General features: G+C 40.7%; 1 protein-coding gene across 2 annotated transcripts in view; it reads right to left on the reverse strand.

Moving 5' to 3' along the window:
- Nucleotides 1-21,282, reverse strand: part of CUBN (cubilin) — a 283,940-nt gene that overhangs the window by 17,704 nt on the left and 244,954 nt on the right. For both annotated transcript variants that reach the window (XM_045463384.1, XM_045463382.1), the window contains one exon: nucleotides 5,756-5,964. In XM_045463384.1, coding sequence (XP_045319340.1) covers nucleotides 5,756-5,964 — 209 coding nt within the window. The remainder of the gene's footprint in view (nucleotides 1-5,755; nucleotides 5,965-21,282) is intronic.

A 21,282-nucleotide genomic window follows, 5' to 3' on the forward strand; every position in this document is an offset into this window, starting at 1 on the left:
TTGTGAATTTGACCGCAGGAGGAGGGTTTGTATATTCTTATTTGGAGCATCCCTACATCACCATCTTAGAGTATGTTCATGAATTCTTTGGTTTTATTGAGAAACTTCTGTTAGAGTCTGCTGGACAACATGCCTGGGCATAATTTGGGATGGGAAGAGAACAGAGGGATTTTTCAGATTTGGGGTTGAACACTGATTCATTTCAAAACATTATCGGGAAAAATGTTAGATTTGTCCCAGGGGTCTCGGGAAGAGCCACAAGAAGCAGTGATTAGCATCAGCTCTGCAAATATAGGAATTTTATAGTATTGTTATTATTATTATTATTAATTTTAACTCAGTGTTTTTTTCCAGTGCTTAGAGCAGTGTCTGGAATGTAGTAGGTACTCAAATAAACATTTATTGGAACCTGATGCCTTGATAGAGTACAGATCTCCCCACACTGTCTGACCACAGACTGAATGGTTAAGCCCAGTGGGTTAAGACAGAGGTTCTCAGTGGGGGCTGTATCATCTCCCAGAGAGCATTTTTTTGCAAAAGTGTCTTGTTTTGGGGGTCATCACAATAATTTGGGGCTACAACTGGCATTCAGTGTTTAGAAGCCACCTTGCAGAATCCCATGCTGCAATTCACGGGACAGCTTTGCAAAGTGAAGACTGACTCTGTCCCACATAACTTTTCAATGTTCTGCCAGACATTTCTGTAACAAAACTGTTCATTATTGTGTGACCCTGGAACCTAACTCCGTTCTCTATATAAACACAAAAACATTTTGCATAATGCAATTACTGTGTCGGTGGAAGGAGGACTCTACTTTGTTTTGTTTGGAACTATTTTTTTTGAGTTTTTCCACTTTCTTGGAAATTCATATTGCAGATGGTGATGTTAACAGCACTTAAGTTGCAAATACAAGCCCTGCCATATTAGTTTAGATTTATGCTTTTGCATTTGCCATGATGTCACATAGAAGAATCTTGACGACTTTATCACGTGACATAAGGTAGTTGTATCAGTATTTACATATTTAAGTGTGCCCTATTTTATATACTTTCCTTTTATTCCTCCTTTTTCATTGCATTTAGTATGTTAATATTAAGTTTCTGAAGCTATGGATATGGGTAGGCCATAGCGTACATGACCTCGACTTCAGATGGTCAAGAAAGCACTATGAAATACTGGCTGTTCAAATGGGCAGATTGGGTTGAACAGGAAGTGCTCCTCTGCGATATTCCTCCAAAACTCAGCTCAGCCATCGCACAGAGGAAGCCTTTCCCAAACCCCAAAATGACGTCAATCATACCTTCTTCTCTACTTCTGTTCGCGGTTCGTATCTATTGTTTTTGTCACATTGTACGATAATTTATATGCTTATGTGTCAATCTCCTCCATTTTGCTGAAAGCTCCTCGGGGAACCCTAACTTTATCCTTCCGTAAGGACGGTGTGGGTGCCCGGCACATAATTATGCCACGTGACTCTTTATGGAATGGATGTGATGTTAATTTCAACAGACATGTTCAGTGAAACACACCGCCACGATGTACTGCAGCTATTTTAGTAACTTCCCAAGTCAAAGCTTTCAAAAGCAAGTGATAGGGAGCCTGGGTGGCTCAGTCAGTCGGGCATCTGGCTTCAGCTCAGGTCATGATCTCTCAGTCTGTGAGTTCAAGCCCCACGTTGGGCTCTGTGCTGACAGCTCAGAGCCTGGAGCCTGCTTCGGATTCTGTGTCTCCCTCTCTCTCTGCCCCTCCCCTGCTCATACTCTGTCTCTGTCTCTCTCAAAAATAAATAAACATTAAAAAAAACTTTAATAAAAAAAGCAATAGTGATATAATTATGAATGAATGATGGTATCACCACATTTTCACTTGTATATCTACCTACAGAAATGAATTAAATTAGCTTTTCTAAAAAGTGATTTGATTATAATATCTAAGAAACATTCTACAAGGAATCAAATGCCCCATTTATCACAGAGAGTCGCTTTAACAAAGATACCTCCAAGACTCCACATTCCAACCAATGTTCTTTGATCTGCCAGTTTAGTAAAAGCTGGAAAAGTTGCCAGTACAGGGACATTGCTTTCCTAAGAAGGAAAGCAAGAGTAGACCTGAACAGAATTTCTTTAAAAAAAAAAAAAAAAAAAAAAGGAATGGGAGGAAAGGACATTTTATATTTAAGCTAGATGGTAACTTCTTGTTTTTGATATTGCTATTTTTCTCCCAAATAACTTGAAGAAATTCAGAAAATTGCTAGTTGCTTTAATAACAGTATCAAATTACACTCAGAAAATGATGAGAAGAAGGTCAATTGACCGTTCTCCTAGCAGGACCACACCCAAAACACCCTACATGAATTTACACCTATAATAATTTCTATGTAAATCAATTATCTTTAATATTTTAAGGAAAGGTGATTCCACAGCCAGCATGCCCATCCGGAATTACACAAACTTGGGGAGGGGGAATAAATTTGTTTTTAAGTTGCATTTCAGACACAGTGCTGAACACTCCAGCAATCATTACCTTTATCTTCAAAATAGCCTTGCAAAAGAGGTATGATTGTTTGATTTTCTTCACTTTTTTTTTTTAAAGCTTATTTATTTATTTTGGGGGGAATGGAGGAGGGGCAGAGAAAGAGGAGAGAGAGCATCCCAAGTAGGCTCCAAGCTCAGCAAGGGACCCACTCGGGGCATGAGTCCATGATCCAGGGATCATGACCTGAGCTGAAATCAAGAGTTGGACACTTAAACAACTGAGCTACCCAGGAGCTCCTTCACTTGTTTTTAAAAAGATGAAATGATGGGGCACCTGGGTGGCTCAGTCGGTTAAGCATCCAACTTCGGCTCAGGTCATGATCTCATGGTTCATGAGTTCACGCCCCACATCAGGCTCTGTGCTGACAGCTCAGAGCCTGGAGCCTGCCTCTCTCTCTGCCCCTCCTCCACTCGCACTCTGTCTCTCTCTGTCTCTTGAAAATAAATACATGTTAAAAAAATTTTTTAAGTAGGTGAGGTTATAAAGAACTGGGGAGGTGAGGACTCTTGTGGCAAAACTGAGTTAGAGTCCATACTACCTGACTCCAGAGTTTACTACCTTCCTGTAAAATCAGGGTAGCTCTCAAACATTTAAAAAAAATTTTTTTTAAATGTTTATTTATTTTTGAGAGAGACAGAGTGTGAATGGGGGAGGGGCAGAGAGAGAGAGAGAGAGAGAGAGAGAGAGAGAGAGGGGAGACACGGAATCTGAAACAGCCTCCAGGCTCTGAGCTGTCAGCACAGAGCCCAACGCAGGGCTCAAACTCACGAGCTGTGAGATCATGATCTGAGCCGAAGTCGAATGCTCAACCGACTGAGCCACCCAGGCGCCCCGCTCTCAAACAGTCTTGAATGTCAGCTTTGTTGTTGTGCGGGCCATCTGGTGTCATTTTAGAAAAGAATTCAACCCGAACCAACGTCCCTTGTTATCTCCAATCTTTCACCAACTCCCTCTGATCTGACTTCTGTGCCAATGCTTTAGCTAAATGGCTGTCTATCAGTCAGAGGAGTTTCTTTTTCGCCTTTACCTTTCTTGGCCCCTAACTTATAATTTAATGGTATCGACCACCCATCCTTGGTGGACCACTCTTCTCCCTTGACTTCAGGGATCCTCCATTATTCTGGGCTTTTACACGTTTTCCATGACTTGTCTGTTTCTCGTCCTGCATCTTCTGTCCTCTCTGATGGCCTCGCTGCGTCCCTTTCCCAGAGTGGAGCGGAAGCCTGGCTTCCTAGTTCCATGCTGCCTTCCTGGAAAGAAAACAGGACTTCTTCTGACTGCAGAAGCAGTCCTTTGCTGTCTCCGCTCTGTGCTGCTCTCTTCTCGCTGGAGCCCTGTTCTAGCCTTTGCTCACCTGTCTGCCCTGCTGTCACCCAAATTAACCCCTACCTTACAACACAGGATGTTCTCCTAATCGAACAGACATTCTTTGGGCTTAGAGCTTAGCACAGTAAAAATACAACAGTATATAATTAAGTGCCCAATGGGTACTCCAACTATGACTCTTCCTTCCCCCCTTTTAAAGAAAATGAATTCTTTAAAATTTAAGGCAAGTTCTAAACTTAAAAGTTCTTGCACCAGCTTGTGATTTCCATCTCTATACCCTCCTTACCTAACGGTAACCTCTCCCTGGGGTCCTAACTCCAGACTCTCCGCTCACCATCTACCTGCAGTGCTGATTCCATATTAGTCTTCCGTAAATGCTGCTCTCATCATATTGCTCAGTGGAAAGCCTTCAATCCTTCCTTATTTTCAACTGCATAAAATCTGAAGTCATTAATTTGACTTTTCAAGATTCTTTGTGATCTGGGTGTATCTCCACGTAGGCGATCTTATTTCTTGCTACTTTTTCGCAATATTCCTCTCAAAAAAAAAAAAAAAAAAAGGCAGTCCCTTCACCCCTTCATGAACACACATATGCCAACGTCCGTACTCCCCTTCTTTTTATGTGTACCTTGCCTGGAATGCCTTCTCTCCTGAGAATATGCTTTCTGGCACCCTATGAAGCCTTTCTTTTTTTTAAAAAAATTTTTTTAATGTTTATTTTTTATTTTTGAGACAGAGCATGAATGGGGGAGGGTCTGAGAGAGGGAGACACAGAATCTGAAACAGGCTCCAGGCTCTGAGCTGTCAGCACAGAGCCCGACACGGGGCTCGAACTCACGGACCGCGAGATCACGACCTGAGCCCAAGTCGGACACTTAACCGACTGAGCCACCCAGGCGCCCCTGAAGCCTTTCCTTTTCAAGCCAGATCATCATGAACTTTCCTCCCTTATAAACTTGCACATTGCTTCGAGCCTCTATCCAATGCATTAGCTGGCCTTTCAATATTGACTGTCCTGAACTGTTTATTGTAGATTTGCACGCGTCACCCACTACTTTAACAATCAGATTTAAGTTCCCTTGGGCACAAATCTTGCCACACTTGTCTTCCACCCCAAAGTGTTGTAGAATACACTGGCTGATACTAATTAGACGGTTTAATCTGAAGTCATCTAGCCTGATGGGTACAGTAACTTAATATTAACGAGTCAGCAAAAATTCAGCTTCCTTTTAATGGGATTTCAGAACTAAGTTATTTTCTACATCTAAAGGTCATATGGACAGTAAAGATACAAACTTTATTCTAGGATTTGCCAAAGGTCTTTTGAGTGTCTCTTTCCATACAACCCACCTTTCCACTGATCATCTCTCAACAAAGCATGAATGAAGAGGGAATCTTAAAGCTAATGTTATAAGCCACATGCAATTTCTGGCTCATCCATCCAGATTAAAGATTAACTTGAGATGAAGATAGGACATCTGTAATAATAAATGTTATATCATTGAAGAATATGTCATTTTAACTACTAGCGGTACTCAACATTTCATGACTTCCTCCTGAATGGTGCCAACTGGCATGTATCATATTAAAGTCCAGGTTAGAAGACTCTGTTAAGAAATACAATGGCCTTGGGGCGCCTGGGTGGCGCAGTCGGTTAAGCGTCCGACTTCAGCCAGGTCACGATCTCGTGGTCCGTGAGTTCGAGCCCCGCGTCGGGCTCTGGGCTGATGGCTCAGAGCCTGGAGCCTGTTTCTGATTCTGTGTCTCCCTCTCTCTCTGCCCCTCCCCCGTTCATGCTCTGTCTCTCTCTGTCCCAAAAATAAATAAACGTTGAAAAAAAAAATTAATTAATTAATTAATTAAAAAAAAAAAAAAAGAAATACAATGGCCTTACCTTTACATAATCATACATGCATCTTTGTGCACTATTTGGTGCCTCCAGAGCAAATGTTTTGAAGGTGAGTTTAATCACTTTGTTTACAGGTGCAACTATGAACCATACACAGTTTAAATTCTTGTCATATCTTCCATTGGAGTCAGAATCAGGAGAGGCAAAGGTATTGCTTGAACCTGTCAGATAACCACCACATCCTTGCTGAGGCCCTGTGTTAAAAACAAAGACACATCACTACGCAGACCAAAGGGAATAGATCTTAAATTTTACAGGGAGGGTTTTAAAAATCATATAGTTTCTAGTTCGGTCACACGTGCATGGACATTATCAATGGTGCCCGGAGCTTCAGGTGGACGCTATCAGATGGCTTATGCGGGTGTTGTTCCCACCGTATTAGCTTTTTTGTTCCATATTTCCTTTCTACTCCTATCACCGACACTTTAGTCCCCGTCTAGTCACCTAGAAAAGTGGGGAATTGTATTTAGTTTTATGTGCATTTCGAGAACTGTGGATGGGATTCCTATCCTTGAAAAAATCCAAAAAAAAAAATCCAATTTTATAGAAAATAAAGTATTTTGCATAACAAAACTTCTGGAAAGCATGACCATATTTTACGTTTATGTTCTGCGTTTATGAACACTATCAGATGGAAAACTGAATTTATGAAGAATTTACCTAGCACTCCAAGAAAACTGGTTCTCAAGAAACCTTTTACTAAATAATCTGTCAGAAAGAGGCTGAGGGGCATCTCATCTAACACTATCTAACACATACTAACACTAACACATCTAACACTACTAACACTCATCTAACACACATCTAACACTAAGGTCCAGTTTATATTAAAACACACTACATATGTGATTTTTATTCCAAAAAGAAAGGGAAACTGAAAAGGAACTTAATTGGGAAAAAAAACTCTACTTTGAAATTCATGATAAAAATACAAAAGACAGATAAAGAATACTCTCAAGATGACAGAAAGTTCTACTACAAAAAAATATAGAACAACATTATCAGAACATAGGACTTGGTTTTGTCCATTTCACAGTCCAAGGCAATTACTTCAGAAGTGGCGTCAGAAGAGAATAAAAGGAAGACAAAGTTATTGACGATTTTGAAACCGTGCACATGAGCTGAATTCAAAACAACCCTAGTAGGAATTGGGATTAAGTGGTCCAAAATAATGTTGATAAAGCTTACGTTCTGCACAAATATAGATCATTATTAGTTCCAAAGTTGAATCTCACTGACCCTGGCCTTTCATTTATCCATCTCATTGTATTTATTGATCTTTTAACAGGGAAAGGATTGCTTTCGACATTAGGGGGCACCAATATTTTGGACTTGGAGCTCGGCAGGAAGTGGAAACACAGCAGCCCTCCTGAAATGAGGAGGGTATCAGTTGTGCAGTGTTTCTCAATACAGGTGCATTATTTAGTAGGTCAGGCTGCCCTGTCCAGAGCTTCTAAGTCAGGTAAAATGATAGATTATTTGCACAGTCAGATGTTTCCTAGAGTTGAAATGCATCCAAAGGCCCAATCCCTGATAAACCCATAGATGGTATCTAGGACAAAATTATTCTGAAAAGAAAGCAATGCCCAGGGCTGAACTGCATATTGCTAATGATTCTGCTCGCGTGAAACAGGCCCGCAAACTAAAGAAAGAGCTGGAATTTGCACAGCTTTTGTATCCAATGCGGACTGACTGTTACTTAAGAAAACCACTTAACCTGGGTGCCTGGGTGGCTCAGTCAGTTAAGCGTCCCCCTTTGGCTCAGGTCACGAACCACGGTTTGTGAGTTCGAGCCCCGCATTGGGCTCTGTGCTGACAGCTCAGAGCCTGGAACCTGCTTCAGATTCTGTGTCCCCCTGTCTCTCTGTCCCTCCCCTGCTCATGTTCTGTCTCTCTCTCTCTCTCTCAAAAATAAATAAACATCAACAAAGGAAAAAGAAAACCACTTAACCTGATTGACACGCAACACAGGGAAGAACAACTTCCCCTAACCGGGAAGAGTTAGGGTATTAATGAACTGACAAATGTATTTATTAAATATTGTTTTAATAGTCAAAAGAAACATATTCATTGGGGGGGGGAAATAAATGGTAGTCCAACAGCAGTGACAAGACAGATAAATAACGATAATACAATTCAGAAAATAATAGGCGCCATATAAGAGGCAGGAAAGTCTTGTGAGCTCTGCAGGAAGGGAGAGACTACTTCAGGCTGTGAAGGATGTAGAACGTCCAAGGAAGAGGTGACATTTGATTTGGGTCTTGAAGGATAAACAGGACAAGACCGTGTGGAAATGGGATTGGTATTGGCACTTCTAGGTTCCTTCAGAACTTCACAACCAAAGGCGAAGTGTACAAGGATTTGGATTATATGCATGGGAAAGCATGGTTCTGTTAGTAACAACGATAGAGTCCATGAAGGAGAATAACACGAATGGGAAACAGGACTCGCTGTTCTGGAGAGGGCCTCAACTGTCAAGATCATTGAGTTTGACCTTGAGAACCGTGTGCATTCTGTGCATAATGGGGATGCATTTGAAAGGTTTTTGATTAGAAGAGTGGGAGGGTCAGAATGCACTTTCTAATCACATCTGATGGAAACCCTATCTGGTGGTAGCATCTCACGCAAGGGAGCAGGACGGACGGAGGAAGATAAGACCAGGAGAGAGGACGCGCCAATGGTGTGGGCTGGGGAGAAGAAGGGTGTAACACGCGGAGGTTTGTATGTGGGAAACTGGTGTTGCTGGGCTTTACTCTGTTCCTGCGTCAGCTTTAAAAATTAACTGTTATTTTTTTAAGAGCTCCAACTGTCTTAGTACCACTTGTGTATTCATTGTTACTAACAGATTAATAAGGGCAAAATGACGACTGTACTTGGGCGGAGTGGGGGCTCTTATACACACTTAATATTCAGCAGTACTGGTGCCCCCAGGACTAAGGTCATAAGACAGACACACCCTCCCTCCAGGGAACCCAAAAGCAAACACACAAAATTCCTTGGTGTGGGCTGTCACAGACTGATCGAATGGATGATTCTTAACTCTTTAGCCTCTCTCTTTGCAGTTCATTAGAATGGACAGGGTTTACTTCTCTGTGCTCTGATGTGAGGCTTGGCCAAGTGACTTAAGAATATTAATGGGCTGGAAGTAGGAAGGGGTCTGAAGTGGGCTTTGCGGTTTTTGGCTGGTGCTCCTGTGCGCCATCCACTGGGAGCTCATGCCCTAGGTAGCTTCTGGTGAAAGACAAAGCGGGGTCACATAGAGCAGACTTGGACGCGCCCTGAAATATAAAGCCAAGGGCCGTCTTTCTGCGGCCCGGAACAGGCAGACGACGAGTCTGCTGAGCCACAAGTGACAACAATAAATGCTGTGGGGATAAGCGCTGGATTTGGGTGATTTGTTATGCAGCATTGCTGTGGCAATAGCCGACCGAAACACAAATGGCTGGTTCGAGTTATTAAACTGTAATAGAGTGCATTGCTTCATTCACAGAATATACACAGAATTTTAAAAAAGGAGAATTAACACGGTCTTCAGACAATCCTGGCCAAATATTCAAATAACTGAAGTCAGCATAACACTATGTGAATGAATTCTATGATTCATACTATATTTGAATAATATCATATACTCAAATATACTATATTTGAGTAATATATTAATATGAGTGAATATAATTGACATAAGTATAATATTATATGAGTAAACACCTTTCGGTGTTTGTTTGGTGAAGGAAATGGTTGTAGTTGCCCTATCCCCCCACTTTAGTACTTAAACATGGTACAACTGCTCTGTGCTTCTGCTCTTCCTACAGTAAATGGAACCATAAATGTTTGTATTTGGGGAAATATAGAGAGAAATATTAACCAAGAAGGATCCTTTACCAAAAACGTGCTTTGCCACACTACCAGTTCTGTATTTCTTTCTTTTTTTTTTTTTTTTTTTTTAACATTTAATTATTACTGAGAGACAGCGTGAACAGGGGAGGGGCAGAGAGAGAGGGAGACACAAAACTGGAAGCAGGCTCCAGGCCCCGAGCTGTCAGCACAGAGCCCGACGCGGGGCTCAAACTCACAAACCGCGAGATCGTGACCTGAGCCGAAGTTGGACGCTTAACCAACTAAGCCACCCAGGCACCCCCCAGTTCTGGATTTGTATAGTTCAGCAAAAACATGACATAACACGAAGAACTCTGTGACTGTGAAATAGTTTCATACACAAGAAATTAATATCTGTTTACTATATTCATATTTTTAAATCTCCCTGTCCTTTTTAACTAGTATCAACCCTTAACCTTGACATGTCGTTTAGCACCATAAATCCATCATCTTCCTTGTTACTACACACATTCTACCATCCAGCAAACTCTCATCCATCAGCACCCAGTTCATCAGTCATGTCCTGTCAGAAGCGCCCTATAACGACACTCCCTATGCCCGAGAACAAATGTCACTCCAACCGTCTTCTCCACATTGGAAACACTTCCTACAAAAGAGCTACTTCTTTAGAGAAAGAAAACGTTTGGCTACAGAAATAGTGGAAATATAAACCCATTGTAAGCAGTGAAATGTGGGTTGAGCTCTACTTAATTAAAAATCAGTAACCGAATCCTAAATTATTTCCCTCCAGGAAATTAAACCTCAGAATGAAGCTCAAGCCAGGATAAATCTGACAAAGCAAAATAGTTATATTATCTAAGACAAAACATCTTGAAGCCTTTAGTGGGGACAGATACATTTCTAAATAGTTATCATGAGGATTGACATTTTTGTGACCGACGTTACATTGTGGCTGACATGCTATGGAGGTCTTCTGGATAGGATCTCTGCCTGCCTCTGGACGGCTACCACTTGGACACATGGCAAACGGGAAGCCATACTTACAGATAAAGACTGGCCTGACTTCAGGCATTTTCCTGTTCCCCAGTGAGCCAGCTGGGCTTTAGCCGGTAGTTAAAGGAAGCAGATAGAAGCACAGGAAACAGAACACAAACCCTTTAAAGCCGGTGCTTCAGGGAAATGGGGGTGTACCAGACTAGCTTCCCTTCAACCACACAGGACACAGGGCTAGCGCTCCAGAATCCTTTCTTGGAATAAATCTCACTGTGATTTTCAAAGCTGCATTATTCAATTGCCCTAAAGCCATGAATTCATTTTTAAAAATTCAGCTAGGTTCCAGATGAACGTGTTTCATCTTTTTCTCTAAAAGCAGATTGGATTTATTTTTCTACCCCCCTAACCTCAAACAGGCATGACCTTTTAGGTATTATATTTATGTTATACTAGAAAAACAATTTAGTGGTTTTTGTAACACGAATTGTGTGTTTTTGTTTTCATTTGTTTGTGTTTGGTAACGTGACTCAATTGGACGCATTGTAAAAATCCTAATTTGAGACCCAGCCTAATTTAACTTAGAATATGTACTTAGTCTGGTAATATTTGGGAAGCATAAAACTAAAATACTAAAAGAAGGGTAATTTCAGCAACTAATCAGTAGCTATATTCACTAGAAAAAGAGTAATACAATGTATAACAAACTTAGGAGAATTTTATCATTATCTTTCTACCAATTTCGCATTATTTAGATATTACTGAAAACGCTTTATGTATGCATCATCAGTCTACATGCATTTCATAAGAATTAGTCTCACTAACTTTGAAATTTTAAAAATGATTTGCTAAATCAAATGTTCTGATCATATTATCATGTCAACTGTTGCAGGAAAGGATTTAGTACGATCCGACTTGCTTTCACGATAAAAACCCTCAGCAAAGTGAGACTAGAAAGGAATTTTCTCAACTTGTCACAAAGTATCTATAAAAATCTGCAACTAACATGATATTAATGGTGAAAAACTACATGTTTTCCTTGTAAGATCAGAAACAAGGCAAGGATACCTTGTTTTCATCACTCATGTTCTACATCATTTTGGAATTCTTGACAGTTAATAGGCAAGAAGAAATATACAGACAGACTGGAGAGGAAGAAATAAAATTGCCACTATTTTCAGATGTAGAACATCCCAAGGAATCTGCGTAAAAATTCAAAAACTAGTGAGTTCAGCAAGAACTCAAAATACACGAACAATACATAAAAGTCAGTCACATTTCTATATTTGAATAATAAACATATGGAAACCAAAATTAAAAATATGATTGCTCCAAAGAAAACTAAATCCTTAGGTATACACTTCATGAAACATACACAGGATCTATGTGCTGAAAATGACAAAATGATAAAAGAAATCGGAGGAGACCTAACTAAATGGAGGGACATACATGTTCACGGACTGGAAGACACAACATAGTAAAAATGTCAATTATTCCTAAATTGATGCACAGGTTTAATGTAATTCTTATCAAACCCCCAGCAAGATCTTTCTGTTTCTATTAAAAAATGCTCACTTAAAAAAAAAAAATCAATATGCTCATTTTAAGATTTAAATGGAAAACTATAGGCCCTTGAATATTTAAAATGATCTTGACAAAGAAGAATAAAGTTGTTCTCCACCTTATATCCCAAAGCATCACCAAAGGATGTGCCGATCAGTCTGTAGCCTCTGAAATGGCATGACCTACAACATTATACGTGTTTCTCCTTCTTCATAGAATGTTTTCCCAATGAATGCCTTTTCACCCTCCCAAGCTAGTACTATTTAAAGCTAAGATTTATTACATGCTAAATGAGTGCCAGGGAATTTTTTAGTCTAACCTTCACCACAACCTTATCTGGTAGTTATTATTAGCATGCCCATTTCAGAGATGAGGTAATCAAGATGTAGAGAGGAAAAGTGTCCAAGGCCAAACTTGTTGGGATGTACAAGAACTGAGTTTGCACCCAGGAAGTCTTGCTCCTGAGCTTACACTCTTTTTTTTTTTTTTTTATAATTTTTTTTTAACATTTATTCGTTTTTGAGAGACAGAGAGAAACAGAGCGCAAGTGGGGCTGGGGCAGAGAGGGAGACACAGAATCCAACACAGGCTCCAGGCTTTGAGCTGTCAGCACAGAGCCTGACGTGGAGCTTGAACCCACGAACCGTCATGTCCTGAGCCCAAATCGGATGCTTAACAGACTGAGCCTCCCAGGCGCCCTACACTGTTAACGATCACACTACAGTTCAGGGTTCACACTCTGTAATGCTTTCTCTAACAATCCTGTGTCCTTTTTACTCAACACCAAAGAAACACAGGTCTTTCTTTTCTGCCTCCACTGTCCTTGGCACATTCTTCCGTCAAAAAGCATTTATTATCCCAAATTTGCAATTACTTACTCTTCTACTTTTTTAAAAAAATGTTTATTATTTTTGAGAGAGAGAGAAGAGAGAGAGAGAGAGATTGGGGAGGGGCAGAGAGAGAGACACACACAGAATTTCAAAGCAGGCTCCAGGCTCTGAGCTGTCAGCATAGAGCCTGACGTGGGGCTTGAACTTACAAACCGTGAGATCATGACCTGAGCTGAAGTTGATGCTTTACCGAATGAGCCACCCAGGCGCACCCCCCCTCCGCCAACTCCTCTACTTTAAAAAAACACAAAGCTTTATTTAATGAGAAAGAAAGAGAGAGAAAAAGAGAGATAGAGAGAGAGCTCCTGTATGCACGGGCAGGGGAGGGGCAGAGAGGGAGAGAGGATCCCAAACAGGCTCCATGTTGTCAGCACAGAGCCTGATGCAGGGCTCGATCCCACACACCGTGAAATCATGACCTAAGGCAAAATCAAGAGTTGATACTTAACTGCACCCAGGCACCTCCTAACTTGAATCAACCTCTCAAGAATACGGACCTTGTTCAGTTCATCTTTGTATTTGCAAGAGAAGTTCACTGCCTACACAGCAAGTAGCTGGTGAATACTTTTGAATAAACAATGAAAGAATGAATAGAAAATGTAAATAGTTATTAGGTGGATCTTCGCATCTATGCTGGGTTTACAAGGGGAATTCTTGGAATTAAACATATTTCTTGATTTATAGAGTTGTTATTATATTATAAACACGTATTCGATGTATACAAAACAACGTTTTTGTCCTATGTACTAACCTGTTTTTCAAGCTAACTTAGTTGATTTTTACGGCATATTTGATTGTCAAGAGACAATTAGCAGGATAACAATAAAACATCACTAAAAGATTTAAAACACTGCCCGAGCAGTGGAAAATGCTTCTGTAGCTAAAAATTTGCAATGATAAATCATGTTAGGTCTATTACTTAAGAAAATTTAATCTCTGAGCGTTAGGTTTCAGCAAGCAGAGCAAATTTAATCATTTGTAAAACAGAGGATACGTGACCGTGCAAACTACACTGTATAAAAGAAGTACGTCTTACACCGAAAGAATGGCTATCAGCAAAAAGACAGGAAAGAATAAAGTATTGGCGAAGATATGGAGAAAAGGGAGGCTTCTTGCACTGTTGGTGGAAATGTAAACTGGTGTAGCCCCTGTGAAAAACAGTACGGAGTTTCCCCCCAAAATTAAAAACAGAGCTACCCTATAGTCTACCAATTCCACTTCCAGGTATTGATCTGAAGAAAATGAAAACAGTGATTTGAAAAGACACAGGCACTCCCATGTTCATTGCAACATTATTTAAAACAGCCAAGTAATGGAAGCAAAAGAAATGTCCACAGATGGATGAATGGATAAAGATCAGCAATACACAGACAAAGATGCGTGCGCACACACACACACACACGCACACACACTGGAACATTACTCACTCATAAAAAAATGAAATCTTGCCATTCGCAACAATACGGATGGACCTAGAAGGTATTGTGCTAAGTGAAATAAGTACAGACAGAGAAGCACAAACGCCATATGACTTCACTTATGGGTTGGATCTAAAAATCAAAATAAATGTGGGGCGCCTGGGCGGCTCAGTCGGTTAAGCCGCTGACTTTGGCTCAGATCACGATCTCTCAGTCCGTGAGTTCAAGCCCCGCGTCGCGCTCTGTGCTGACAGCTCAGAGCCTGGATCCTGCTTCGGACTGTGTGTCTCCCTCTCTCTGTTCCTCCCCTGCTCCTGCTCTCTCTCTCTGTGTCTCTCAAAAATGAATAAATGTTAAAAAAAAAACTTAAAAAATCAAAATAAATGACCAAATGAAACAAACAGACTCATAGATACAGAGAGCAAATGAATAGTTGCGGGAGTGAGGGGATTGGATGAAGTGGGTGAAGGGGACTAAGTGGTACAATCTTTCAGCTACAAAAAGAAAGTTAGACATTGGGATGTGAAGCACAGCAGAGGGAATACAGTCAATAATATTGTAACAACTTTGTATGGGGACAGATGGTAACTAGACTTACTGTGGTGACCATTTTGTAATGTATATAAATACTGAAACACTATGCTATACACCTGCAACTAATGCAATATTGTATGTCAATTGTTCTTCAACAAAATAATAACAGAAGGATGGCTTTATTTACTTAACATTGACAATTATAAAATCAAAGTCAGAAAAAAATCTTTAAATGTTCTGTTTGGAGAGAGCAGGCTTAATAGCAAAGCACTATTTAACTGTCATAAAATAGATTGTAATATAAAAGAATTTATGGAATTCATAAAGCCAGACAAAGTTTCCCACAGCTTTTTAAAAAATCATTTCAATGGGTTCTTCTTTTGGTTGTTCTTCTTGATATATTAGCTTTCGCACTGTGCTCAGGATATTTCAACTTTTGTTACTCTGGTGGAGACAAAATGGAGACAAGGATTACTTTCCCACTTCTGCTCAAGACTTGCTAAGTGACCTTGGCAAGTTACGTAATGTCTTTGTGACTTAGTTCCTCAATTCATAAACTCATCTTTATAAGAGTACCAATCAGGGCTAAACCATAAAAATACATGTCCAAATCACTTCATTTTGTCAGAATCCTGTGGTAAGGAATTTCACTAAATTGGAAGGCATAATTTGGGGCTAGAAGGTTTTATTTGTTACACAGAGATTTATTACCCTTACATTCCAATGCAACTGTATTCCACATAACTGTGCTAATTCTTTATCAAAATGCCATGGAAAGCCAATAAAACAGATGTGACATTTACCTGTCAACATCAGAAGACAATGTTATTTTATGGCATATATTCTGTGATATTCTAGAATTATATACTAATATAATATGTATTGTGAGCTATAATATGCATCTATTAAATGTATATTGCATATACATATATGTTATATGTTCATACATATTTCATGTAAACATTACTTATAAACATTACAAATATATAGTATAAAATATATGACTATATATTTATAAATTGTAAATATAGCCTAGTATAACAAAAATATAACTGTTTTAGAAAATAAAATTATAATACAAATATTATATAATATTAATCTTATAGATATAATATAATATGATTGCTGTAGTTATGCACACTGTTTATGTAATATAGCCTACGGGCTAAGTACTATTTGGGGCTCGGTACAAATTGGAATGCTGTTATTAGAAAGCAGGTAGCAGCAAGAAGACGAAAGCAGAGAAAAGTAGCTCAGTCTACCCCAAACAGGAATTAGAGACATGACCTGCCTGTCAGACAACTCACCCCAGAATCCTTCTTCGTCCCTGGCTATGTTTACTGACTGCCACAGAGATGATGCGGGTTGATTAGGAAAAAGGCGAATCTGGGAGATAATTACACCTGGTTCAGAGCTTGGCTCTGCCTCTTACAACACGTTGACCACAGACAAATAACTTAATCTCTTAACTTCCTATTTCTTCCTTTGTAAAATGGGACCGTCCCTGTCTTGTGGGCAGTTGTGTAGATTAGATGAGACTATCCAGGGAAAGCCCCTGTGCTACATAATGGATGCTCCGGGACAGGTGGCCACTGTCATCACGCCTTGGGAGTTTGTGATGTCTTCACTTGGGAGTGAGCGGAACATACAGCTACTGCACATTAACAGATTTGTTTGTGTATAAAATGACAAGAAGAATACAGTCCCATGGTCCTAGTGATGTTTTGTTTCTGAACTGGTTTATAACCAAAGAATTTTTTAAGTGTTTATTGCTGACCAGAGATAGTTTGCTTTTATGCTCCTGCAAACGTTACATCAAAGTCAAGCTGATCTGAGTAAGGATGATAATTATTATAGGGGATCTATGGTTACAAATAATGTAATTCAAAGCACCTGGGTTTGAGAACATCTGAGATGAGGCGGGGTTCCATTTTGAGAAGGGCTGCTGTGGTTTAGGTTATGCAGAATAATTGCTTTCCAGGTCTTGTGCATCTGAATGTTTCCCAGGGTTATCTTAAGGTTTACCACTAACTCAGTTTTGTCACTCAGCTTGGTCTCCGCAGCACCAACTGGTTTTATTTCCCCAGTGACAGCTCTACTCTTGGAGACCAGACACAGCAATCAGGTCATTGCAGAGGTGGGGGTGGGGGTGGGGGTGGGAGCACAGATTCTGATGTTGGAATACATTTTAATAAAAATCTTTCCTTTCCTTTTACTGACCTGGAATTTTACTCCTGTCTACTTGCTTTCATAAGGTTTTGGTGAACCAAGCATTGTTGTTTTCTTTATCGAAGCCCTGCATTCTCGGCTCAGCAAAAAAACCTTCTCAGCAAAACCCACCAAGAAGAGATTGCAGATAACCTTGGCTTTGACATCATCTCTCAAGGGAAGTCCAATCAACAGCGAAATTTAGAAGGCTTAACAAGGGCGGAAATAAGCTTAGTCTAATTTTCTACAAATGGGTGTACCATTTCAGCTCATCTCATTCTCAGACTTCATCAGAGGGAGCAAATGACATTAAAAGAACAGACAAACGCCAGTGCTTTCGAGTAATACCCTCATTATTGCTAAACTGAGAGTTACTAGAGCAATGATTTATAAAATTATTCAAGTTGTAACTCAATTCTCTTATTGTATTTGTACTTTTAAAAGTAATATGGTTTGGCAGCTTTTATCAGGCTGTCAGGGAGCACATGGAAACATACCCATATCAATATTTAGAGTTACTGGATATACTTAAGTTTATTCTTTTATTGTTTAGCTACAGATTTTTAGAGTGCCTCTCAACGTCCAAACATAACACCAAAACTGTGAAACTAAGAAATAACTAGAAACCAGAGTCTGATTCTGACATGTTGTGATATTTTTCTCCATCTGCTTTGACTATATTTTCCATCTTTGGGGCTGCAACTCTCATTGCCTTTGTCAGTCTCCCTTTCCTTCTTCTCCTGTCCCCTCTTACAAACAAAGTCAAGTTCAGCTCCCTTGGCTCTCTCCCACTGCTCCTGGTGCCTTCTTTCAGCATGTTAGGGAGCCGTTTTCCACACGTTACAGCAGTGGGCAAAAATCCAGAGAGCAGACGCACATGACCCAAAGGTTGAGTGTCATCTGGAAGTCCTGATTCTCTTGGTATGAAAATGATCCAAGTTTCCACCCTGAGTCACAGCTGAACTGTATGAACCATGATTGGGAAGGAGGCGCATCTAGATACAATAATGTAGAGTGTATCATTTATATTACCTATAAGGTAATTGTTAAGGAGGTGCAATGTGCCCATTTATTCTTCAGAACAGTCAACCAGCCAATAGTGGTGGAGTACTATGCGCTAGACCTCTGCCAGGCATTAGCATTTAACCAGAATTTAGCTTTTGATTTCAGATATAGTTATAAAACAAACATTAGGGTTTGCTAGTTAGATTTCAGTGCAAAGTGAGTAAGAACAAACAAAAAGATCAAGGCACCCTGGAGCGGTCCTGTTGATGATAACGACCCCGGCTGTACACACACCTCTTCCCCGCCTTGGAGATAGGGTGGGGAAGGTCACGCAACCTTGCAGAAACCCAAGACCTCAACATTACTTTCTGATGACATAACAGCCTCTCTCTTTGACATCTAAGGAACTATGCACGGGGATTAGCTACTTTATCCCCATCACATTCTTAAAAGAAAGAAAGTGATAAAGTTTCAAACTTTTCTTTTTCAGTGGATAAAAATGGAGCTCAAAAATGTTACAGGACCTTTCTAAAGCATCTTACCAGACAACGATGCAATGGAGCATTTATGTCATGGCCACCTGCTTTCCCGTCTATGGCTCTTCCCATCTGGGCACATTCCCATCTTGTGGAGCACGATTCATCTTGTCCTTGTTAAACATGCACTTTGGTATTTTTGCCATTGTCTCACAGCAAGGTCTGTGAACCTGACCGTATTGCCACCTGACTAGTTCTCCATATGGTGAACACCCCAGCTAGCGACCGGGAGTGGCCTCATCCTCAGCACGTGGGCTATGGGTAACGGGGGGGCTGGGAGCTTTAGTCATACATCCAGTGTTCACAGTCTTAGGGGAAGAGAACCTCTTGTCCCCAATCCTGTCATCTTCCCCAGGGTGACGTCTTTGTCCTTCTAGGACATGTCATCCTGAAGGGTCACTTTTTACTCTCTCCTGGGCTACTCGCTGAGCAAAATGCCTACCAACCTCACACCTAATTAGGCCAGGGTCAGTTTTGACCCCAACATTTTGCTGAAGTGTTATAGAAGACATTACTTTAAAATGCACATGAGGGGCGCCTGGGTGGCGCAGTCGGTTAAGCGTCCAACTTCAGCCAGGTCACGATCTCGCGGTCCGTGAGTTCGAGCCCCGCGTCGGGCTCTGGGCTGATGGCTCAGAACCTGGAGCCCGTTTCCGATTCTGTGTCTCCCTCTCTCTCTGCCCCTCCCCCGTTCATGCTCTGTCTCTCTCTGTCCCAAAAATAAATAAACGTTGAAAAAAAAATAAAAAATAAAACGCACATGAAAGTACCACAGCACTGCACAAGTAAATGTACTTTAAATCCCTGATCTAATCAAGTATCTAGAAGCCTGACGCCTAACGTGACAAGCATGTTGTGAGTAAGACTGACTGAGCGGCACCCTGGCATGAGACCGGGACAGTAAAAGGCAACAGGGGCCTTGATGGTTTAAAAATACATTTGCAGGGGCGCCTGGGTGGCGCAGTCGGTTAAGCGTCCGACTTCAGCCAGGTCACGATCTCGCGGTCCGTGAGTTCGAGCCCCGCGTCGGGCTCTGGGCCGATGGCTCAGAGCCTGGAGCCTGTTTCCGATTCTGTGTCTCCCTCTCTCTCTGCCCCTCCCCCGTTCATGCTCTGTCTCTCTCTGTCCCAAAAAATAAATAAAAGTTGAAAAAAAAAAAATTTAAAAAAAAAAATAAATAAATAAAAATACATTTGCAAGCCTGAAATGCTTCACAGGACATACGTGTGAGCACAGTCATGGCCAAAGCAGCCCCTGGTGGTCCAGGAGGGACAAAAACTCAACTAGCAGAAGTGAACAGACTATAGGGCACTTAAACATGTCAATTCTGCACTATATACAGCATTCCCATTTCAGCCAAACCCACAGGACTGATGGCTTTTGAAACTTGATAAGATCATCGATACCAGTGACAATCAGAGGAAAGCAATGCATGCTCTTGAGAAAACACTCAGATAATTTCAGAGTTGCACAGATCCCTAAAGCCCAGGATGATCCCTTTCCTGGTTATCTTCTTTCAGGATGAATTATTCATGGAATGCTGGGGTGCAGGGGGAGAGAGAGGAAGGCAGATTAATGTTACAGTTAGATGTGAGCCCCCATGAAGGACCTGCCTTCCTTTCTTTTTACCTTACGCCCTGTGCATTACAGGCCTGGAATACAGAAGGAAACTCCATTTCCCTACACATTTAGTAAGTGACACAAACTATAGGATATTTCCCCCAAATTTGTTCTGACCCATCAGCAATACAAATAAAGGAGTTCACCCTATGATCACAGACTTACACGAATGGGGCTCTTTACTGACCTCTGAAACGTTGAAGTAAATTACTGTCAAGTGTATAATGTAAATAGTGAATGTGTAAAACTCCAGTGCATGTCAAGATGAACGAAACTGGGATGTCAAAGGCTAAAATGGTCTCGTCTTCACAGCAATTATTTACTCTGTGAAAATACTGTTTTCCGGACTGACCCGCACATCCCCCGTCAAAAATTCAGTTGACTGTTGACTGTCGGGTCCACACAGGCTCTTTCCCCTCTTTACGGAAAAGTGGGGAGGCTTTCGATGGGTGAGACAGATGTGAAATGTGCAGCTTACTGGCTAGTTTTTTTGTTTTTTGTTTTTTGTTTTTAATGCAGATCTGTAACTAAAAGGTTCTATAAGCCCTAGAATTCAATCTAATGTTATTACTCTTTCCCCCACTTCCTTACCACAAACAAACAAAGAAAAATCAAAATTGAAAAGTTATGCAGAGTGATCAGCAAACTCACCTGTGTGGTCTTGAAAGCTTTGTGAGAACAAAGCAATACGAAATGGTAACACCGAGGTTTTCAGTAAAAAATTACTATTAAAGATTACCTAAAATTACTTCTTAGATATTTCCAAGTGGCCAACGGCAATTACACAGGTGAAAAAGAGGTCAAAGTCATCATCATGAAATGCAGTGGTCACACAACTCGGGCAACTAATGACAGTCCACTTTTTGTTCCCTGCACTTGAACCCTTCCTATAACCGTGACCAGAGGAAAGC

This window comes from Leopardus geoffroyi, chromosome B4 (genome assembly GCF_018350155.1).
Source record: "Leopardus geoffroyi isolate Oge1 chromosome B4, O.geoffroyi_Oge1_pat1.0, whole genome shotgun sequence".
Lineage (NCBI taxonomy): Eukaryota > Metazoa > Chordata > Mammalia > Carnivora > Felidae > Leopardus > Leopardus geoffroyi.